Source organism: Channa argus, chromosome 18 (assembly GCF_033026475.1).
Source record: "Channa argus isolate prfri chromosome 18, Channa argus male v1.0, whole genome shotgun sequence".
Lineage (NCBI taxonomy): Eukaryota > Metazoa > Chordata > Actinopteri > Anabantiformes > Channidae > Channa > Channa argus.
Genome location: NC_090214.1, coordinates 11,566,235 through 11,584,069, shown reverse-complemented (window position 1 = coordinate 11,584,069; position 17,835 = coordinate 11,566,235). Strand labels below are relative to the sequence as shown.

At 37.6% G+C, this 17,835-nt stretch overlaps 3 protein-coding genes across 4 annotated transcripts; 1 reads left to right on the top strand and 2 right to left on the bottom strand.

Moving 5' to 3' along the window:
• Positions 1 to 511: 511 nt before the first annotated feature.
• On the bottom strand, positions 512 to 7,110 carry pcyox1 (prenylcysteine oxidase 1). Its single transcript, XM_067484020.1, has 7 exons — positions 6,897 to 7,110; positions 6,523 to 6,671; positions 4,800 to 5,006; positions 4,545 to 4,719; positions 3,944 to 4,155; positions 2,628 to 2,780; positions 512 to 2,552 (listed from the first exon to the last, which is right to left on the bottom strand). Exons 2-7 carry the CDS (start codon positions 6,641 to 6,643, stop codon positions 1,882 to 1,884), a joined length of 1,539 nt encoding a protein of 512 aa, XP_067340121.1. The 5' UTR covers positions 6,644 to 6,671; positions 6,897 to 7,110; the 3' UTR covers positions 512 to 1,881.
• A 958-nt stretch (positions 7,111 to 8,068) lies between these two features.
• fam136a (family with sequence similarity 136 member A) lies at positions 8,069 to 10,306 on the top strand. Its single transcript, XM_067484025.1, has 3 exons — positions 8,069 to 8,348; positions 8,434 to 8,574; positions 9,494 to 10,306. The coding sequence occupies exons 1-3, from the start codon at positions 8,262 to 8,264 to the stop codon at positions 9,674 to 9,676; spliced, it is 411 nt and encodes a 136-aa protein (XP_067340126.1). The 5' UTR covers positions 8,069 to 8,261; the 3' UTR covers positions 9,677 to 10,306.
• A 1,161-nt stretch (positions 10,307 to 11,467) lies between these two features.
• Positions 11,468 to 17,788, bottom strand: gmcl1 (germ cell-less, spermatogenesis associated). 2 transcript variants are annotated; one of them, XR_010911537.1, is made up of 16 exons: positions 17,303 to 17,788; positions 16,641 to 16,822; positions 16,395 to 16,514; positions 16,170 to 16,266; positions 15,979 to 16,076; positions 15,765 to 15,877; positions 15,582 to 15,647; positions 15,412 to 15,496; positions 15,234 to 15,324; positions 14,991 to 15,131; positions 14,356 to 14,425; positions 14,162 to 14,237; positions 13,929 to 14,074; positions 13,365 to 13,452; positions 13,069 to 13,261; positions 11,468 to 12,867 (listed from the first exon to the last, which is right to left on the bottom strand). XR_010911537.1 is itself a non-coding variant. In XM_067484021.1 (15 exons), exons 2-15 carry the CDS (start codon positions 16,818 to 16,820, stop codon positions 13,121 to 13,123), a joined length of 1,512 nt encoding a protein of 503 aa, XP_067340122.1. In that variant the 5' UTR covers positions 16,821 to 16,822; positions 17,303 to 17,787; the 3' UTR covers positions 11,468 to 13,120. The 2 variants fall into 2 exon arrangements, 1 of the variants encoding a protein (XP_067340122.1); XM_067484021.1 differs by having other exon boundaries at positions 11,468 to 13,261; positions 17,303 to 17,787.
• Between the last annotated feature and the right edge of the window lie 47 nt (positions 17,789 to 17,835).

The window sequence follows — 17,835 nt, the reverse complement described above, 5'->3', positions numbered from 1 at the left end:
TAGGCCATCAATGCCACCTATTGTTGGCTTCTCAGTCACATGGGCCTTTATTTTGGATGTTATTGTGTCCGTTTAAAAAAGGGAGTCCTTGCATCTGAGCTGAAAACAATATACATTTCCTTTTTGCACTTGTAATGGTGATTTCATTGTGCACCCGTGGCAAGACATGCTGTTATATAAAATGCAACCTTTATGTATAAATGAAGTTTGCAAATTGTCACACAGAAAGTGAGACCTGCATGTTTGATTTACATATACCCATACACATTCCAAAAATATTTAATTAGACTTTTACTTTGTAACTGAAGGTTTTGAAGCAAGAAACCAAATATCAGCAAAAAGCAGATATAGTCTTATCATTTTTACTGTGACAGTTAGAAAATATACTATGTTCTAAGAAGATTTAGCTGTGTTTTTGATTTTAAAATCTGTAAAAGAAGGGGGAAGAATTTATTTGAGAATTTCAGCCAGATTCTAAATACTTTATAGTTTTTTGGCATTTGCAAAATGATTTCAGTGTATAAAGAAACATTTTATTTTAATAAAGAGCACTATCAATATTTTTGCAGCCTTATATTTTTACAAAAGCTTACAACCAGAGGACACGAAAATCTAGAAAAATACATCTCTATTTCTGTTTATAAAATGGTTCACAAACTATACATGAGAGTGGTCTACGTGGGTGCACGATCTTTAAGAAACACATCAGTATTAATAGCAGATACAGAATCTCTATTCATTACAACAAAATATAGAAGTACATTTACCCATTTGTCGCTGGTGGAACTGTCCACATCATTATGTGATACAAGAGTCCAGAAGGCAAATTATTTCTAAAATTAAGTGAAAACTGATTAGGTAAGTTGTTTGATAAGGCACAATATTTTTAAAAAGCCAGTCAGTGTGTTTGGACTCACTAATTACATTACAAAAGAATTATCAGTCTACTAAAATAGAAAGAAAATATATTAATTTGCTAATAATTTTACATAAATTTCAGTACAATTGACCAGGAAAATGTCATAATGGCGTGTACTCACTACCATTTGCAGTAGTCTTCTAAAGTGGTAGAAAAACTGAGAAAACCTGTGACATAATGTGAAGCCAGCAAAAAATGGAAATCTGCAAAAACTGATGACGGTAGTGATGGCTAGTTTGCATGGCATCAACAAGCTTATTTATCAGACGCTGGTTGTGTTGTATTCATAACAGCAGCCTTGTATGAAAGCAAAACATATCTAAATATCTGAAATCGTTACAGACATCACGTGGAAAGAGGAGCCCTTATGTGTAAACCTGGCAGCACAGGATGGTTCACAGTCATTCCAAAATTATGTGGCTGTTGTTAAAGCCATTTAGAGATTATTCTAGTTTATTATACTGCTATTTTTTTCTTAGCTGTGATCAAATACCACTCTCTGTAATAGTAATACTGCCCTGACTTTGTGAACTGCTGAGATCTGGGAATGCAGACACTTTACTAATAAGAAGTTAGACGGGACAAGAAACACAAGGAACCAGACAAGCAGACAGGTTTAAACAAGCTCCTGCCTTAGCCAAAGTAATCTGGAAGACAAGACCAACAACTGTCACACGTTATATGTCACCTGAGCTTTCAACTAATTCATTATTGTTTAATCAGATTTTTGTTGACAAATTAAAATGATCTATAAAAATGAATAAATGTAGCATAATCACTGTTATAACAATTTTCTAGAGATGTAGATGATTTATGTCTTTTCTCCAACCAACATATTAAAGCCTAATTTACTATAATCTAGACTAAGTATTAAATGGAACCCATGTGGGCAGCTGAAACTAAAATATGAATGACTACACGAGCATGGTGAACATTCCACATTATCACATCTTTTTCACTTTTCAGAGTTCTCCTCTTAGTCGAGTCTGCAGGTCTTCCTGGTCGATCTTCCCAACCTGTCCGTGCCAGCGGTGGTGTGCCAGCAGGGCCACATTCCTGGCAGAGATGGCACTCATCTCCATGGCACTAGCTGCCCACTCAAGACTATTGAGGTAATACAGCCTGTTGTGCAGGATGAAGGGAGGGGTCTTACGATGTGACAGGCCATACAAGGGATATGCTAGCCAGCGAGTCTCAGACACTGAATCCCAGGAAATAAATATGTTCTGCAGCTGCTCCTGAGACAGGGCCTTTGGAGAGAACACCTTCCAAACTTTGGTCTTGCTGGCAGGGGGTCGTTTGTAACCCTCTGGGATGTGTATGGGATCAATAGAGGAGAGGCTATTGATGACAGAACCATTTGAGTCTGTGGTGAGGATGTCAGACACCGTGAATTTAGAGGCTGGTTCTGCTGTCCCAAGGTAAGACATGTTCAGCAACCCATGGACCAGTGTGGACACAGTTAGGTGGTAGTGCCCAGGGTAGTGGGATGGGATTGGAGGAGAGAACCCTGAAAAGGTTATGTCAGACTTTCCCTGGTGAAGTGGTGTTGCTATTATCACAATATCATACAGAGAATAAGCCGAGCCTGATTCTCCAACATAACTGACTTCATAGAAACTGTTTGTGGTGCCTGAAAAACAGATGAAATATTTTAAGTTGGCAACATCTGTAAGATAAATTTACTGCTGAGAGAAAAATGGTCTACCTGTCTTGGAAGGTCGAACCTTGACTGAAATGGAAGTCACCTTGGCAGGGATGAGCTCGCTTTTACTGTAGTACAATAGTCCTGAGCAAACTCTCTTATTGCCTCCATCCACTGACCACAGTCCTGAATCCGCTCCTGCCACTGACACAGCTCCTAGAGCACATAAACGTCAACTTAAATTTTAGAAGTTCACAACTTTCAACAAAAACCTTGTATCCATCATCCCAACTAGCATATCCTGGTAAGGCTCACAGATAGGGTGGAGCCCTGGACAGGTCACCAGCCTATCTCAGGGTCAGAGAGACACACATGGACAACCATTCACACTCATATTCACACCTATGGGCATTTAGACTAACAAGTTATCCTAACATACATGTCTTGGGACTGTGGGAGGAAACTGGAGTACCCTGAGGAGACACATGCAAAACAGGGAGAATATGCAAACTCAACAGAGAAAGGCCAGAGCCGATAGGTAGCTTACAACCCGAGACCTTCTAGCTGTGAGGCTGCAGCATGCTGGTGGAGTGGTTAGTGCTGCTGTATTCACTGTTGAGTGCACGACTCTGCATCCCTTCTGCATTACTTTGAAATAGCAAAAAGAAGAATTTTTTCTCATAATATTTAATTACAAATTCAGTAACAAAACTGGCCAAGAGTGTATAAAAGAAAGTAAAATAATGAAAATTATGTCATTATATATAAAATGAAACATTGCAAAAGCCTCCTTTATGAAATGTTTCCTTATACTTAGGTTCTTAGCCCCTCCTTCAGTTATTTGTTTTGCTCTTCCACTTCATCTCTTAGGTCTTAGGCTGTGTCTGAAATCCCCCCTACTCACTATGTAGTGCACTATATAGTATGTTTGCCATTTTGTAGGTGTGTCTGAATGCTAAATGTGGAAATCTATCCAATATGTAGTGCACACAAATTATCCCACGATGCACCACTAAAAGTAGTGTATATGGCATCTACACTTTTGTTAATAATTCCACAATGCTACGCTCCACATTTCAGAGATGAAGAAAATATTAGTCAGGTTAGTAAGTGTCTGAAATGTCACTATTGAGTGAAGTACTTAGTGTACATTATACAACAAGTAGTAAGTGAGTCAGTAGAGGGTGATTTCAACACAGCCTTTTTCTTCTGATGAAGGAATTTTTGTACTATGTAGTTGTTTTATTAAATTAATTCATTTAAATAGATAGTTTCTCTCTTTTTGCCACTTGATTTAAGGGGATGAAGATTTTTTTTTTAGCTGAACTGTAATTTCATACCACATGTGACAAACTCTTAAAGCACATTCTAAAACATACCCACAAAGCCGTTGATGCGGACACTTTGCCCATAGTTGACGCGAGTGATAGGTGCAACAATATCATTGATGAAGATCTGTGAAAATCCTTCTCCCATCATAGTTTCCTCCAGAGTTTGATTCATCAGGGTAAGAAAATTATCACCACCCATGGCGTGCAAGAGCCTATCTACGCTGGAGAAGGAGTAACCGTACTGCTGATATTGGTAGATCCTGTAAATGATAATGTTTACAAGAAGATTAAAATACAATTAAAACATAACAAGGAAAAGTAAATTGTCATTAATGTTCTTGGATTTAAGAGGCAATGGTAACTGTGCGACTGTGGCGCAGGAAGGTAGGGCAGTTGTCAACCAATCTCACAGTTGTTGGTTCAATCCCTGGTTGGTTCAATCACATGTCGAAGTGTCCTTGAGCAAGACACTGTACCCCAACTTAGTTGCTCCCGGTGAGTGCTTGCCAGCTGCATAGCAGCTCCCCAATCGGTGTGTGTGATTGTGAGTGTGAATGGGTGAATGAGAAGCAGTGTAAAGCACTTTGATTGCCAATAGGTAGAAAAGCGCTATATAAGTGCAGACCATTTAACAGCTTTTTCTCTTTACCTCATAAATTTGTCCAAAACACTCTCCACCCACAACTGCAATCGAAGGAAGCTGAACCCATATCGCCACAGCATGCGAAAAAAATTAATTATAAACCAGTCACTCTCTTCAAATGTGAGCTCCTTTCCATCAAATATTGCCATTTTTGAGGGGACGTCTTTCTTTGGAAGAAGACCTAAAAACACAGAAACTATTTTTAAATGGACTCAATTCATTTGTCATGAGTCTGTTTAATTTTTGAAATGCTGATATCACCTAATCTTTCAACAAAGTGCTTCATGTGTAGGTTCAGGGGATGAATCACTGTGCCTCCCATCTCATACTCATGGTCTGCGATCTTTACTGTAGCTAGTCTCCCACCAACAATGCCAGGTTCAAATACGTCAATTTTCACCCCAGTGCCAAATTCCTGCCTCAGGTAGTATGCTGCTGCTGTGCCACCAATGCCTGCACCAACCACCGCTTTAAAGGAGCAATGACAGAGTATAAGTCAACTACTCAATACATCCAATACATCATGTTCACATCCAATACATCATGTTCCATGTCTTAGAATGGTGACTAAAGCCCATATAGAGGTTTAAGGTTCTGGACATATATAATGGAAACAGTGGTTTTTGTCATGACAAAAAAAAATTCAATTTTAATGTGTCCAGTGTAAAATAAATGTTTCTTATTGATCACACTGATTATACTGTATTGTATATTGTTGGAGCTGATTTGACACTTGCAAGTGCATAATGAATTCCACTTAGCCTTCTTTTTTATATATCTGTACTATAGTTATAACTGATAATTTTTTTTATTGTTTAATATTCTGCCAATTCACATTTTGAATAAACTGGTAAATGATTTTTTTAAATTGTGTCTACAAAATATTAAAAATTCAATGTGTCGTTTTCAATCTGTCTTTAAAGGTGTGAGCAACAGTTCACAACCAAAGGGATATTCAAATTATATTCACAATCAAAATTATTCACCCAAACTAAATCTGCCAGCACTAACCCACACATTATTGAGTACAGTATTTTTTAATAAGTATACAATTATGTAATTTAGGGCTGCAGATAACAATCACTTCATTGATTGATCTGCTGTTATTGTTTTTGTTTAATGTTTAGTTTATAACATACCAGAAAATAATCAAAAATATGCATTCTCCTTCTCAAACTCAAACTCAAAAAAGTTGATGTGCTAAAAATGTTTTTGTGTTCCAAGTCAGAAACCAAAAATGTTGAGTTTAAAATTGAGAAGTAAAGAAAATGAGAAAAGCATAAAATCTTTTTGAGAGTGACAGTGATTATTAAACTAGATTACCTGCTCTATTTTTTAAATTACATAATCTCTTAATCAGCTAATTGTTGCAGAGCTAATGCAATGTATGCAAAATGAGAGGTCTGACAATAAAGTTTTACATAGGAAATCTTTAAAAAAAAAAAACCTACCCAGTTTTGTCATAACAGAAATATAAAAAGAGTTCCTTGTACAATCCCCTCCAAACATATTAGGACAGTGAGGCCACTTCCTTTATTTTTGCTTTAGACTGAAAACATTTGGGTTTGACATCAAAAGATGAATATGAGACAAGAGATCAACATTTCAGCTTTTATCTCCAGGTGTTTACATCTGGATCTGGTACACAACTTGGAAGATCGCACCTTTTGTTTGAAGCCACTGTTCCAATACTTTTGGAGGGAAGTATATGAGGATGTGGAGAAGAAATATTAAAAAACCTTGAACTCATTGCTAATGTTTGTGCTAGCTTCTTTTGTGTTTGTGACTCAGAGTATGCATGGAAATTAGTGTCCCATGTCCCTTATGTAATGAGGAATCGCTCTTCTGATCTGTCAGTTTGATGCATATTGCAATTCTGAAAAAGCTACGTGAAACAGTTGGCCAGAAGGTCATCTATTGCTGAGATAGAAGAAATAAAAGCATAATTTTATTTATTCATCGGTGCAGCACGAGATATGCTTACCAATCTTTTTGGGCGGATCTTGCAGCTCTGGAGCTGAGGCTAGACTCCTCTTCCCAGTGTGCCAAAGCCCCAGTAACAGCAGAGTTCTCAGTGACATAGTTTGTAGAGTCATTGTGGGCATTTAAAGTCGTGCACTAACTAAGGAGCATCTGCACATGAGAAACAAACATGAGCCATGATCAGTTCAGCTAATGTAGGTTAGCTAGTCAAGTTTGGGTTAAAGGTTAACGACAGAAGACTTCAGCCTCAAGCACACAATAAACAAGTGAACATGTATGAACACTAAGCTGACGCCGGCGCTATCTTATGTGAATCTTTAATACATGAAACACACATTTGAAAGCGTCTGGTGATCGTGCACAGTGTAGACTTACAATGAGTAGTTAGAGCTGCGTTTGATCCGGAAGTAGCCTTCACAGAATTAACTCCAGTAAACCTCGATACAACCTACTCTTGTCTTGTCTACTGACACACCACTATAAAACAATCACAAATGGAAAACAACTCACAAAACCTGTTTAATAATTAAATCAGGTCGGAGCAGAGTAAACGTCTCTACTGACCCGCACTTGCGCTTCACAATAAAAGCCTCACAAAGGTCATGGACTCTGCGGTGTGTATGAAGTTCATTTAATGGCCCTCTGAGAAAAATGTTGGTGGAGTCTACAAAGAACAAATGTGCCACACACACTGGCTAATGAAATATTACTAATTAAAATAATTATTACAATTAAACTATTTGTTACTTGCCATTAACTTTTGTTGTCCTTTCGGATTATCCTGTGAGTTCAGGATCCCAACAACGTTTTTACGCAACCCCATCCTATGCAAAATAAGTGGAGCTTATACATTTGATGCAATGCTTTCCAACAACTCGTAATGTATAAAATACCTACTGGTTGCTACAAAATACTATTACAACTTTGAACTATGTATTAAATAACATATATTTTAGTGTATTACTACCCCAATGGCAATTACATGTTTTTTCCATAGGGGAATAAATTTAATGTCATTAAGCTAATTGAAGCACGTTTTGCTGATAATTGGGACTCCTGCTAAAGTACAATTTTTGAATTAGAGTATTTATACACTATAATATTTCCACTTTTACTTAAGAAAAGGTCAGATGAGCACCCTAGCTTCTATATCACTTTTTGTGAAAGCAATGTCACTGAAATTTCAAAATGCAAGTAATTGAAACATTTACATATGTGAAGTTAAGACTGTGGTTAGTACTGATTTCTAGATTTTTAAAAATGAATATGTGGTTCTAATGTTGTTTTTTTTATTTAGGCCAGCCTTGGGAGCCTTTGGGCATACGTCTAAATAATCTTTTATTTTGAAAGTTAAATTGACCTGGTTCTAGGCTGACGTTGTGATGTCTGTTCTGCGTTTTATGATAATTTAGGAACACATATTCAGAATACTTAATGTCAGAGAATAAAATATAACAGACCAGTGACACAAAATATTAATAATTAATTTAACCTGGCAGTTAATTTTGAAGTCTCAAAAAACGGAAGAGGCGTTTTTTTTCTAAATCTTATCGCGGAAGAAAAACGGAAATCGTCTCCTTAAGTTAAACCATGCTTCAATGGCGGTGACCTTAGATTTCATAAGTCAGTAATATAAAGCGCCTTGCAGTGGAAACAGCAGCCTGTTCGGGTTTAGGTACACAACTTGAATTTAAATTTAAATATTTCTAAAGACTTGCGGAGCGAAACGGACAAGCAGAGATGGCAGAGGCTCATCAGGCACGCGTGCAGAATCTGGTGGAAGAAATGGTCCAAAGCCTGGAGAGAGACCATATCCGTAAAATGCAGGTATGGGCCCTGTCCGTCTCTCTTCCTGTTCCCCAGTCAGCTCTGTGCATCACATGTTGTACTTGTGTGCGGTTTCCTGCTGCAGGGCCGCATGTTCAGGTGCAGTGCGGACTGCTGTGATCGCCAAGCAGACTCCATGTCCCAGGTGCATCAGTGTATCGACAGGTGTCACACTCCTCTGTCAAGAGCTCAGGGAATGGTCACTTTAGAGCTGGAGAAGTTTCAGGTGAGAGACATGAAGCCTACTGAGTGTTTTCTGTTGTCTTTTCTTGGTCACATCTCTCAGAACATCTGATTATTTCAATGGAAATGTTTAATTTTAGTGTATTAACTGGTGGCATAGTCCTGTTTATCAAATTTGCTGTGGTTTATGGTCAGATTATCTCAAAATTGTGTAAAAATGAAACCTGCCGCACTCAGATATCTCAATTTAATAGGTTTGTTTAGGAATAGACACACCTTTTAAGGTTAAACGTTAAGGATAAAATGAAAACTACTCTAGGATAAGACAGACTTCAATATCATTTTAGAATTCAGAAGCTCTTGATACTAATGATGCTCATTAGAGTGTCAAAGTGGCAAAGTATAAAATGCTGTTTTTAAGATGTATTTTAAGCTATACAAGCTGTAGAATAGTTTAGGCTATGCTGACCCTTTTTCCTGAAAATAAATACACTTTAGGTGTGCTGCCCGCAAAGCACAGCATGGCTAAAGTTTAAATGCTGATGCTCCTGAAAAAATCTATTGTTGCAGTATTACTTATTGAGGCCAAAATTGGTCCTTAGTTTAAAAGGAGTCTTTTCCCAAATATGTATTTTTTTTTTAACATAACTTTAATTTTTTTATTTTATTTTAACTGCAAACTAATTAAATAGTGATGTAAAATAAAGGTATAGTTTTACATTACTAACATGAACAAAGAAACAAGATGTCAACCAACTGCGGTTCTATGGACATTACAAAAGCGTAGCACTCACATTGACAACCATATGCATTTGCAACAAAAAACAACTTATTTACTAGCCTACTTTTTACATTAGTGCCTAGTGATCCTTTTACCTGCAAATGCCTCAAATATGCCCATTGGTAATGATTTTTCCCCAATAAATCTAAACCATGTTTTCTCTCATATTTTCTCCTCTCAGGACCGTCTGACCAGATGCACAATGCACTGCAATGATAAGGCAAAAGATCTGTTTGATTCTGGTGCCAAAGAGCCAGCTGTTCGCTCTCTGATGGACCAGTGTGTAGGCAGTTGTGTGGACGACCATGTTAACCTGATCCCCAGCATGACCCATCGACTGAAAGAGAATTTGGACGCTATATAATAGTGAGGAGTGGATGGCTGTGGTCAGTTGTTGGGACAACTCTGGATCATTACACACACACAAATTTAATCAACTCGGCCAATTTGACCAAAAAACAACGAATAACAAAAGAATGGAATGGAATTGGAATCATAGTGAAAGGGCAGTGTGAATGATGGTTAAAATTATATTGACTCTCAATTTTAGGTTACGTGAAGATTTGTTATTGTACTCTGTGTAATCTTGCTACATTAACCTCCCTGGACACTGGGAGTGAAAGGTTGTTTTGCTCCTTTGATCATCTGCAATGACCAAGCTGTCCAATGATGCTTCTGGTGTCACATCATTGTGTGTGGACAGGATCGCAGCTAAAAATGCTGGTAAACTCACTCAGCATAGAGCATAATTGTCACATTTCAAAATGTACATTAGATCAGTGCTAACAACATAATTTAGATGTGCATTTATTAATGCATGAATTTATAAATATTCTTTATATTCAGCTCTGCTCAGCTGTATTTAATAATTTAAGTTGCAGTAGGAGCCCTCTCATCCCTCCATATAGTTTTTCCACCTCCCTCAGACTTGTTTACTTTCACTGTGGTTGTGTGTTTGTGTGTGAATTAAGTAAAGACTGCCATTTGGACCCAAGTTCTTCCATTATTTCAAACAAATGGGCTCCAGTTATGCTATGTATTTTATAAGTGCAAAGCAATACTCTCAAATATGTACAAGTAATAGTACAACAAAGGCAACATTGTAAGGTTGTAGTTGGTTTGACTGCAGGAAAAAACTGCACAAAAGTAAAGTCAGGAAGCAGTGAACACAGTTATTTAACTGATACAATCAAAATGTTAATTTAGAAAGCTATCAGTTTACAGCTGGTGAAACTTTTAATTATTTATTGAAAATAAATTCATGTATAATTAGGAGAAACCCCGAAAATATTACAACAAGCCTGAGAATCGGAGAGTCAATAGATGATACAAAGTTGATCTACTGAAATCACATCCATAAGTGATAGAAGATCGTGTTTTTCTGATAAGGGACAGCTACAGCACTATCAACAGTAATAACCAAGATGTGAAGCAACTCTAAGTTAATATACCTAAATTCTTCTTTAAGATCCTTTACATCATCTAACTGTATAATAAGCAAAGCACTTTGAGGCTTGATGCTTGAAAAAAAAGGGTCTTATAACTAGGATTTACCCAAATAAGTTGAGCAACCATATATGGACTTTACAGCAGAGACTTACTACGGACAGAGGCAATAAAAAAGTTGTGCCACTTACACGCTGCACCTCACAGGATGTATGAAATCACATTTGATATGACTTCATAAAGTTTCCTCAAGATACAAATTGTCTCTACCCTTCTTACGTGATAGTTACATATCATCGAAACAATGCTTAACTGTTAGAAAGTAGGACTTCTAATAGGTTTAAAAAACACTATTTTCTTAGTTTTTCCTTCCTAACAAAGATGTTTTCCACTGAGATTAGAATGACAACGAAGATTTTAAGAAGAAGCCACTGTTGATCGTTAGTGATCACAGGATAAAGAAATATGAATATAAGCAATTAAAATACAAGTCTCTATAATAACACCAGAGGAATTCGGACTTGAACCAAGGAGACATATTAGGCTAAGCACTAAAAGGACATGAAATTTCAGGAGACAATTTGGTCAGTTAAAAGGTGCAATACTCATTCAGGGGAATAGCTACTGAAACGCAAATACAGTAACTAACCAGCTACAGCCAATAACCATCCAGTTACAGTAGAGAGCTACTTCAGGAAAAGAGATCCTGTGATAGCACCACAGCCCAAGACACTGGGCAGTTTTATTGGCAGTCAAAAATGGTATACATATTTTCTTTTGCAAGAATAAATCAATACAATTTATGTAAAAAATAAATAAATGCCAAATAAAAACAATGTTTATCTTGTTTAAAGATTTGGTAGCAATACAGGCAAGTCATACTGACTAGACTGAGTTACCAGTCTGTGTCTGATTCCCACATCTAATAATCCCCAAATTTACTAGTTTTCAAGAAAAACACAAACCAAATTTCCAAAACTGCCAAAGAAATATTGACCAAAATAACAGTATAAACATGTACAACAACCTGACTGCAAAAGTACTTAACATGGTGACATGTGAAACACAGAAAAGCAGGTAACTTATCTTAGCAGTATTTCATATCTGACAGTGTGGCTGGTAAATACTGCAGAACGTCTGAAATGAACATTTCTGTGTTTTCACAGTGAGTAAAGAGCATCAGAGAGCTGGTGTCCGTGACAGGTCTAACTGTAAACTGTATAAATGAGGAACCTGGATGCCTGGAGACTCATGTCTCATAGATTCTAGTGGTAGAGCTTTGTAGTTAGGATGCTGGTTCATTATAAAGGTTCATATTGTAAAGTTTACATTTACATTTGTAGTAAATGATATTTTACAAAGTCCAAGTAATTCTCAAGGACTGGTGATGTTTACATTCCACATTGAGCCACCTGATGTAAATATTAGATGCCTTTATGATGCTGTTGGTGCACACGGTGTTTTGTTTGTTTTATGCACAGAGCTGTTGATTTATGCGAGTACAAATAATGGGTGCCGTTGTTTCCAATTAACACGGAAAACATGTTCATCTGATTCCAAAAAGCGCTGTTCTGGTCAAGTTTTTGAGTGAAGCCATCAGACACACCCCTCTGGCCAAAACAGAGGCCAAAAAAACAACAGCCCTGAAACTTGTCATACAGGTCAGTGCAACAACTGAGTTTTATCACCCCAGATGTTCAGTTATTTTACTGACAGACTAAAAACTGAGCAATGGACAAATTATGATGCTCTGTAGATCTCGATAGATCTGTACTTCAGTCAATCTCACAAATGTGAGTGGGAGTAAGGATTACTGCAGATTGTGATGGACCTTCTGGTGCTGATCCCTTATTCTAAATTCCGGGATGACCATACCCCTATACATGAGACAAACCAAATACTAGTGTGGTTTCATGAATAAGTGTAAGGTTGAATTCTTCCATGATGCTCACAATCACCAGGTCAAAATTTCATGGAGTCATTAGGTCGTGTTCTGAAGTGCAAAGTTGAAATCAAGTTTCTTGACTGGAGCATTTCCATCATGATGAATGTTCCATAATTTCAGTGCAAACAGTTCCTGACAGAGATCCCAGGAGTAGTGAAGTTGCTCTAAATGCAAAGGGAGGTTTAATACTTCCCAGCCACTGTAGGTTGTCTCTGTCATACTTTAAACTGCATGTATACCAACTCAGAAGCTTCCAAATTGATCATTATACAGATACAAAACATTTCCCTATACATCGTGCTGAGTTACAGAGCATGCAGAAAATATGTCCAATGTCAAAATAGTGTGACAGTGATTGTACATACAAGCTTATGTCAGTGTCTCGATGTCACAAGAACTGTAGCAGTTGAACAGGCATCAAGACCCAGTGCGAGCAGTGCATTCTTGTTCTGAGGAATCTGGTCGGTTGTCTGACTGGGGTGAAGTATACAAGAAGTTGCAGCAGACATAGAGCGGGAATGATAGCAACCGACTGTCCAGGTTCATCACCACATACTCCTAAGTAATTGAAAGGATAAAGATGAATTTTAATTCTAGAACAGTTTTTTTATTTATGATAGACAAGGAGTAATAACTGAGCCATCTGCCCATTAACACTGACCTGGTCTTTCTCAAGGGTGAGAAGCTGGTAACCTGTTGAGCGACTGCAGACCGGCTTCCCACGATTATCAAATGAGGCAAGACGTAACCTGGAAAAAAGAAAAAGTGGACACAGGTAGGTAAAGCTTTTCCAAAGACGAAAGGTGGAGATAAATACACACTACATATCACAGAATATGTTTGTTCGTTTTCTTACCAAGAGTTATACTTAAAGAAAAATGTAAATATGAAACTACCACCAGCAGCTTGCTCACTTAGCATAAAGATAGAAAGTAGCTAAAGTGTATCTGTCCAAGGCTAAGATTTAACTGTCAGAAGAAAGTGACAAAATATATTTCTTAAAGTCACACTAAAGGTTAAACACATAGGTGAACACATAAGCTTAATAATTTATACCAACCAAAAAAGACACAGTAATACATAATAACAATAATAATAATAAAATACTATATTATGTACATTTTAAAATACCAATTAAAGATGAGTAAAATATGTACTTATCAGATGAAATCTCTATTCTGCAAAATTTCCAAGGCTCTTATTTTAAACTGACGGCAGTACAGACCTGTACGCCAGATGCCTCCGAGGCTGCAGACTCACGGCGCCCCCACATGGCTGACTAAGAGTATTCCTTTTGAAGACTATGAAGCGGTTTGTGTAGGTCACCAACAAGTCAAACCCAAAGTTAAAGCCTGTCCACCGCCAGCAGTACTTAGACAAAAAATATGAAATTGTTTTTTTGTAGCAAATTTCTAAATATATTAATTGCATGGGAGCAAAAGTTATTGTCCAACTCACATCTCCATCTTTAGTCAGTTTCCTGCCACATCTCATACTGTTCTGCTCAAACTCCTCTTTGTTAGCTTCCTGGGGACTGATGATAGACCCACCACTGTCATCACAACTTTAAAATAACTGCATTTCATTTCCTTATTACATCTACATGCCACAATATTGAAATAAAAATGTCTTAAATTTTTGCAGGTTCTTACCCGTTATCATTGTCGAATTCTGTTCGGAGCATAGCAAACCACTGGTTTTTGTACACTGATGTTAACCAATCTAAAATATAAAGTATCCACATGAACACAAAGAAGAGAATGTTCCGAAAGATGTAAAACATAGACTGGATAATGTTAACAATTAAATTGTTTAGTGCTTTTGAGTTCAATAAGCTAGTGTATAAAATTCTTTATATCACTCAACAAACTGAAACAAACTTCTCTCTGACCTCTTATATTAAAATATCTCTCTTCTTCTGCCTGATAAATGCCTCCAGATGACAGTGTGGTCATGGTCAACCTGCCTTGCCAGGGCTCCCCCCAGATGATATTATCTGAACTACTAATCATGTAAAAGTCCTCCAAGTGATGCCGTCTGGAGGCATTATTCAGTCAGAAAAAGATAAATATTTTAAAATAAGGAAGTCAGAGAGAAGTTTAAAAGCATTTTAGTATATTTACACCCTACAGTTAAGCCATGCAAGTTGAAAATTGGTGAAGTTGCCCTTTAAATTCGATTAATAAATTGAGCGTCAATTCTCTTGTCCAAAATCAAAGCAATAAACATTTTTTTTAACAGACCACAAAACAACAGCCAATGGTATTATGTCAGACAAAAATCTTACCAGGGGGTAAAATATTATCTCTCTCCAGGATACGTGCGGATGCCAGATCATTGATAATGTACTGGAGACGGACGTGTTTGAACACTGAACAATAAGGTGCACCCTCCTCTGTGTTCAAAAAGGGCTCCTTCTCGCACAGGTCTATAGACCAGAATTAAATGGAATTACACTCAAACACTGGTCTGTGGCTACAAATATGTTTGGCATTAAGATACTATTTCACAAAATGTAGCCTTTCTGTACCTGTCCTACGTTTGCAAAGCCAGGCATCAGCATCAGCCAGAAGCTGCTTGATGGGGCCATCCCAAGAGGGATTGAGCTGCAGAAACATCCACTACACAGAGAAAAAAATAACATATCTCATAGAAACAGATCTGATACTACTTCTGGAAGATATGAGGTAGATAACTTTTTTGTGTACCTTTTTCAGAGCTGTGTATACGTCCATCTCGACCTGCATGACAAACAGGTCAGAGGACTGTATGAGCTGCTCCATCACGTCTACTCTGTAAATGCAGTGCAGAGACATACCGTATATGAGTATAATCACACAGAAGATATTTGACTAAATTAAGAGCCAGGCAGACATACCCAAGTTCTTTCATTAGCTCCACATTTTGGTGTGTCATTATGTTGTTCAAAAGCCACTCAAGACACCTGCAGAATAAGATTCATAAACAGATATACAATATATTGTAAGTACACAGGATACAAGTCAGATTTACCCTCTAATAATACCCTTGTGTTTTTAACCGAAGTGAAGTTAAATCTGACTTTTTCATGACTGAATCCAGGCCATAGATAGTGGCACAATTATAGTAACCACACACAGTCTTCGCACTGGTGTTTTCCTTCATAGTTTCACCACACTGCTGGATCAAACCATCCTGTCAACATCAATACACCAAAAGGATTTATTAAAATTAATATCACGTGACTGCAATTATACATCCTTGATACAATAGCTGACTTATTTGAATGTACTGACCAGCTGTAGCATACAAGCAGCAGCAAGTATACTGACAACTCTACTAGGTTTGATCAGAACATCGTCTCTGTACAAGGATCCAAATACAACCTGTAGGGCTGGACACATAAAACAGTACACAGATTTTAATTACACAAAGAGGTGACAAAGTTCCATAAATCTTTTTTTTTCTGTAAATGAGGGTTTCTTACCTTCAGTGTCGATGTTCTGGTCTGGGATCTCCAAGTTAATTTCCATCATGTTAGACTCCTTCCATGAGCCGCTAAACATACTGGAGAAATACCCTGACTGCAAAATGCAAGAAAGCGAAAAGACAAAAAGACAGAGAATAAGCGTTAAACTATGAGGACAACGCCAACAGTATGTAAGAGCATATCAATGACAGTTTTACAGGTTTTGTCTTGTCTTTGTTTCACCTGGCAAAGGTACACTTTGTGGAGGTTCCACTCCTGTCCCAGGGCAGAGATGCAGATGTCACTGTTCTCCCCATTCAGGAACAATGTTTGATAAATATATCTTGATGTGCTTTTCAATTTCTTCCTGCTCAAGTTGGGAAATCACAAAACAACCAAAATAAGGAAAGATAAAAGCAAGGCCAAGGAGAAAGACTGGTGACTAAAATATATTTGACATGTAATGGATCGTTGGTGATGTGGCTAGACTTGCCTATGAGGTGTATCCAGTATGGCTTCGTCCTCCTCTTGTTCACTGTCACAATCACACTGAGCATTTCGCTTTCTCTTCTTACACTCACAGCTGTGTTTGTGGCTCAAACTTGTGCCCTCTGCAACCTCCTCATGTCCCTGAGTGGGGGACTGGAACCTGCTGCCCAAACTTCCCATCGCTGTGTTTCAAAGATAAAAAAAACAAACAAATGAGAATTCAGAAATAAGAAGTCAGCTATGCTGTGCTTTTGTAATTGCATTATTGGGGGCCTTATTCCAAGCCATAGATAGTGACACACATATTGCAGCCACGCAGTGTTAGCACTGATGTTTTCCCAAATGGTTTCACCATAAGCCTGGATCAAACCATCCCGTCAACATCAATACACCCCAAGGACTGATTCATTTCATTTAATTTTGATTAATGGTATTTTAAAAGAACCACTTATGTTCCAAAACATAATCACATATAGTTGATACTGTTTTGTTAATCAATAAAAGGTGTTCGTCATCAAAAATGAAACTATCAAGTTAAATGTTGAAGAAAAACAGCAACTACTGTTATGAACAACGTTTAATGAGAAGCTGTTATCACCCGCTTATCAACGATCCAAGTGCATAGTACTTTTACCAAAAACAACGATTGAACTAAGCCTAACCTGGTGGTTAGCTGTGAGCAGGATGAAGGAAATGTGCAAGGTTGATTTGGACGGTAAACACCGGCTGATTATCTCCGCTCGGAAAGTCTGACAGACGCTGACGAGCCAGTTGGAGAGGAGCTAACCGCAAAGATAGCTAAGTTAGCTGCCGGATTCACACACAGAAACACGTCTAAAAACAGTAACAGCGTTTCTTCTCACAAGCTGCTCTTCCGCACCGCAAATCTGCCCTCATTTTCAGTTACATTTTTCTAATTTAGAGCAATTATAAAGCCAGAGTTAAGAGATGATGTGGAGTATTCTGGATATCTGTGGTTGCTATTGTTTTTCTTCTTCTCTCGGCGTTTAGCAGCAGCTCCGCTCTGCTCACCGGCGCCATCTACTGTGAGAAAAGCAGATTACACAAACCTGAAAAAACGGCAGCCTGCCTGATCTAGTTTAATAATTCCTTCACTCTAGAACCATACAACAGATTTACCATAAGCCTTCATTCACTACATAAAAAAACAAACAAACACGAAAGTAGGTGACAG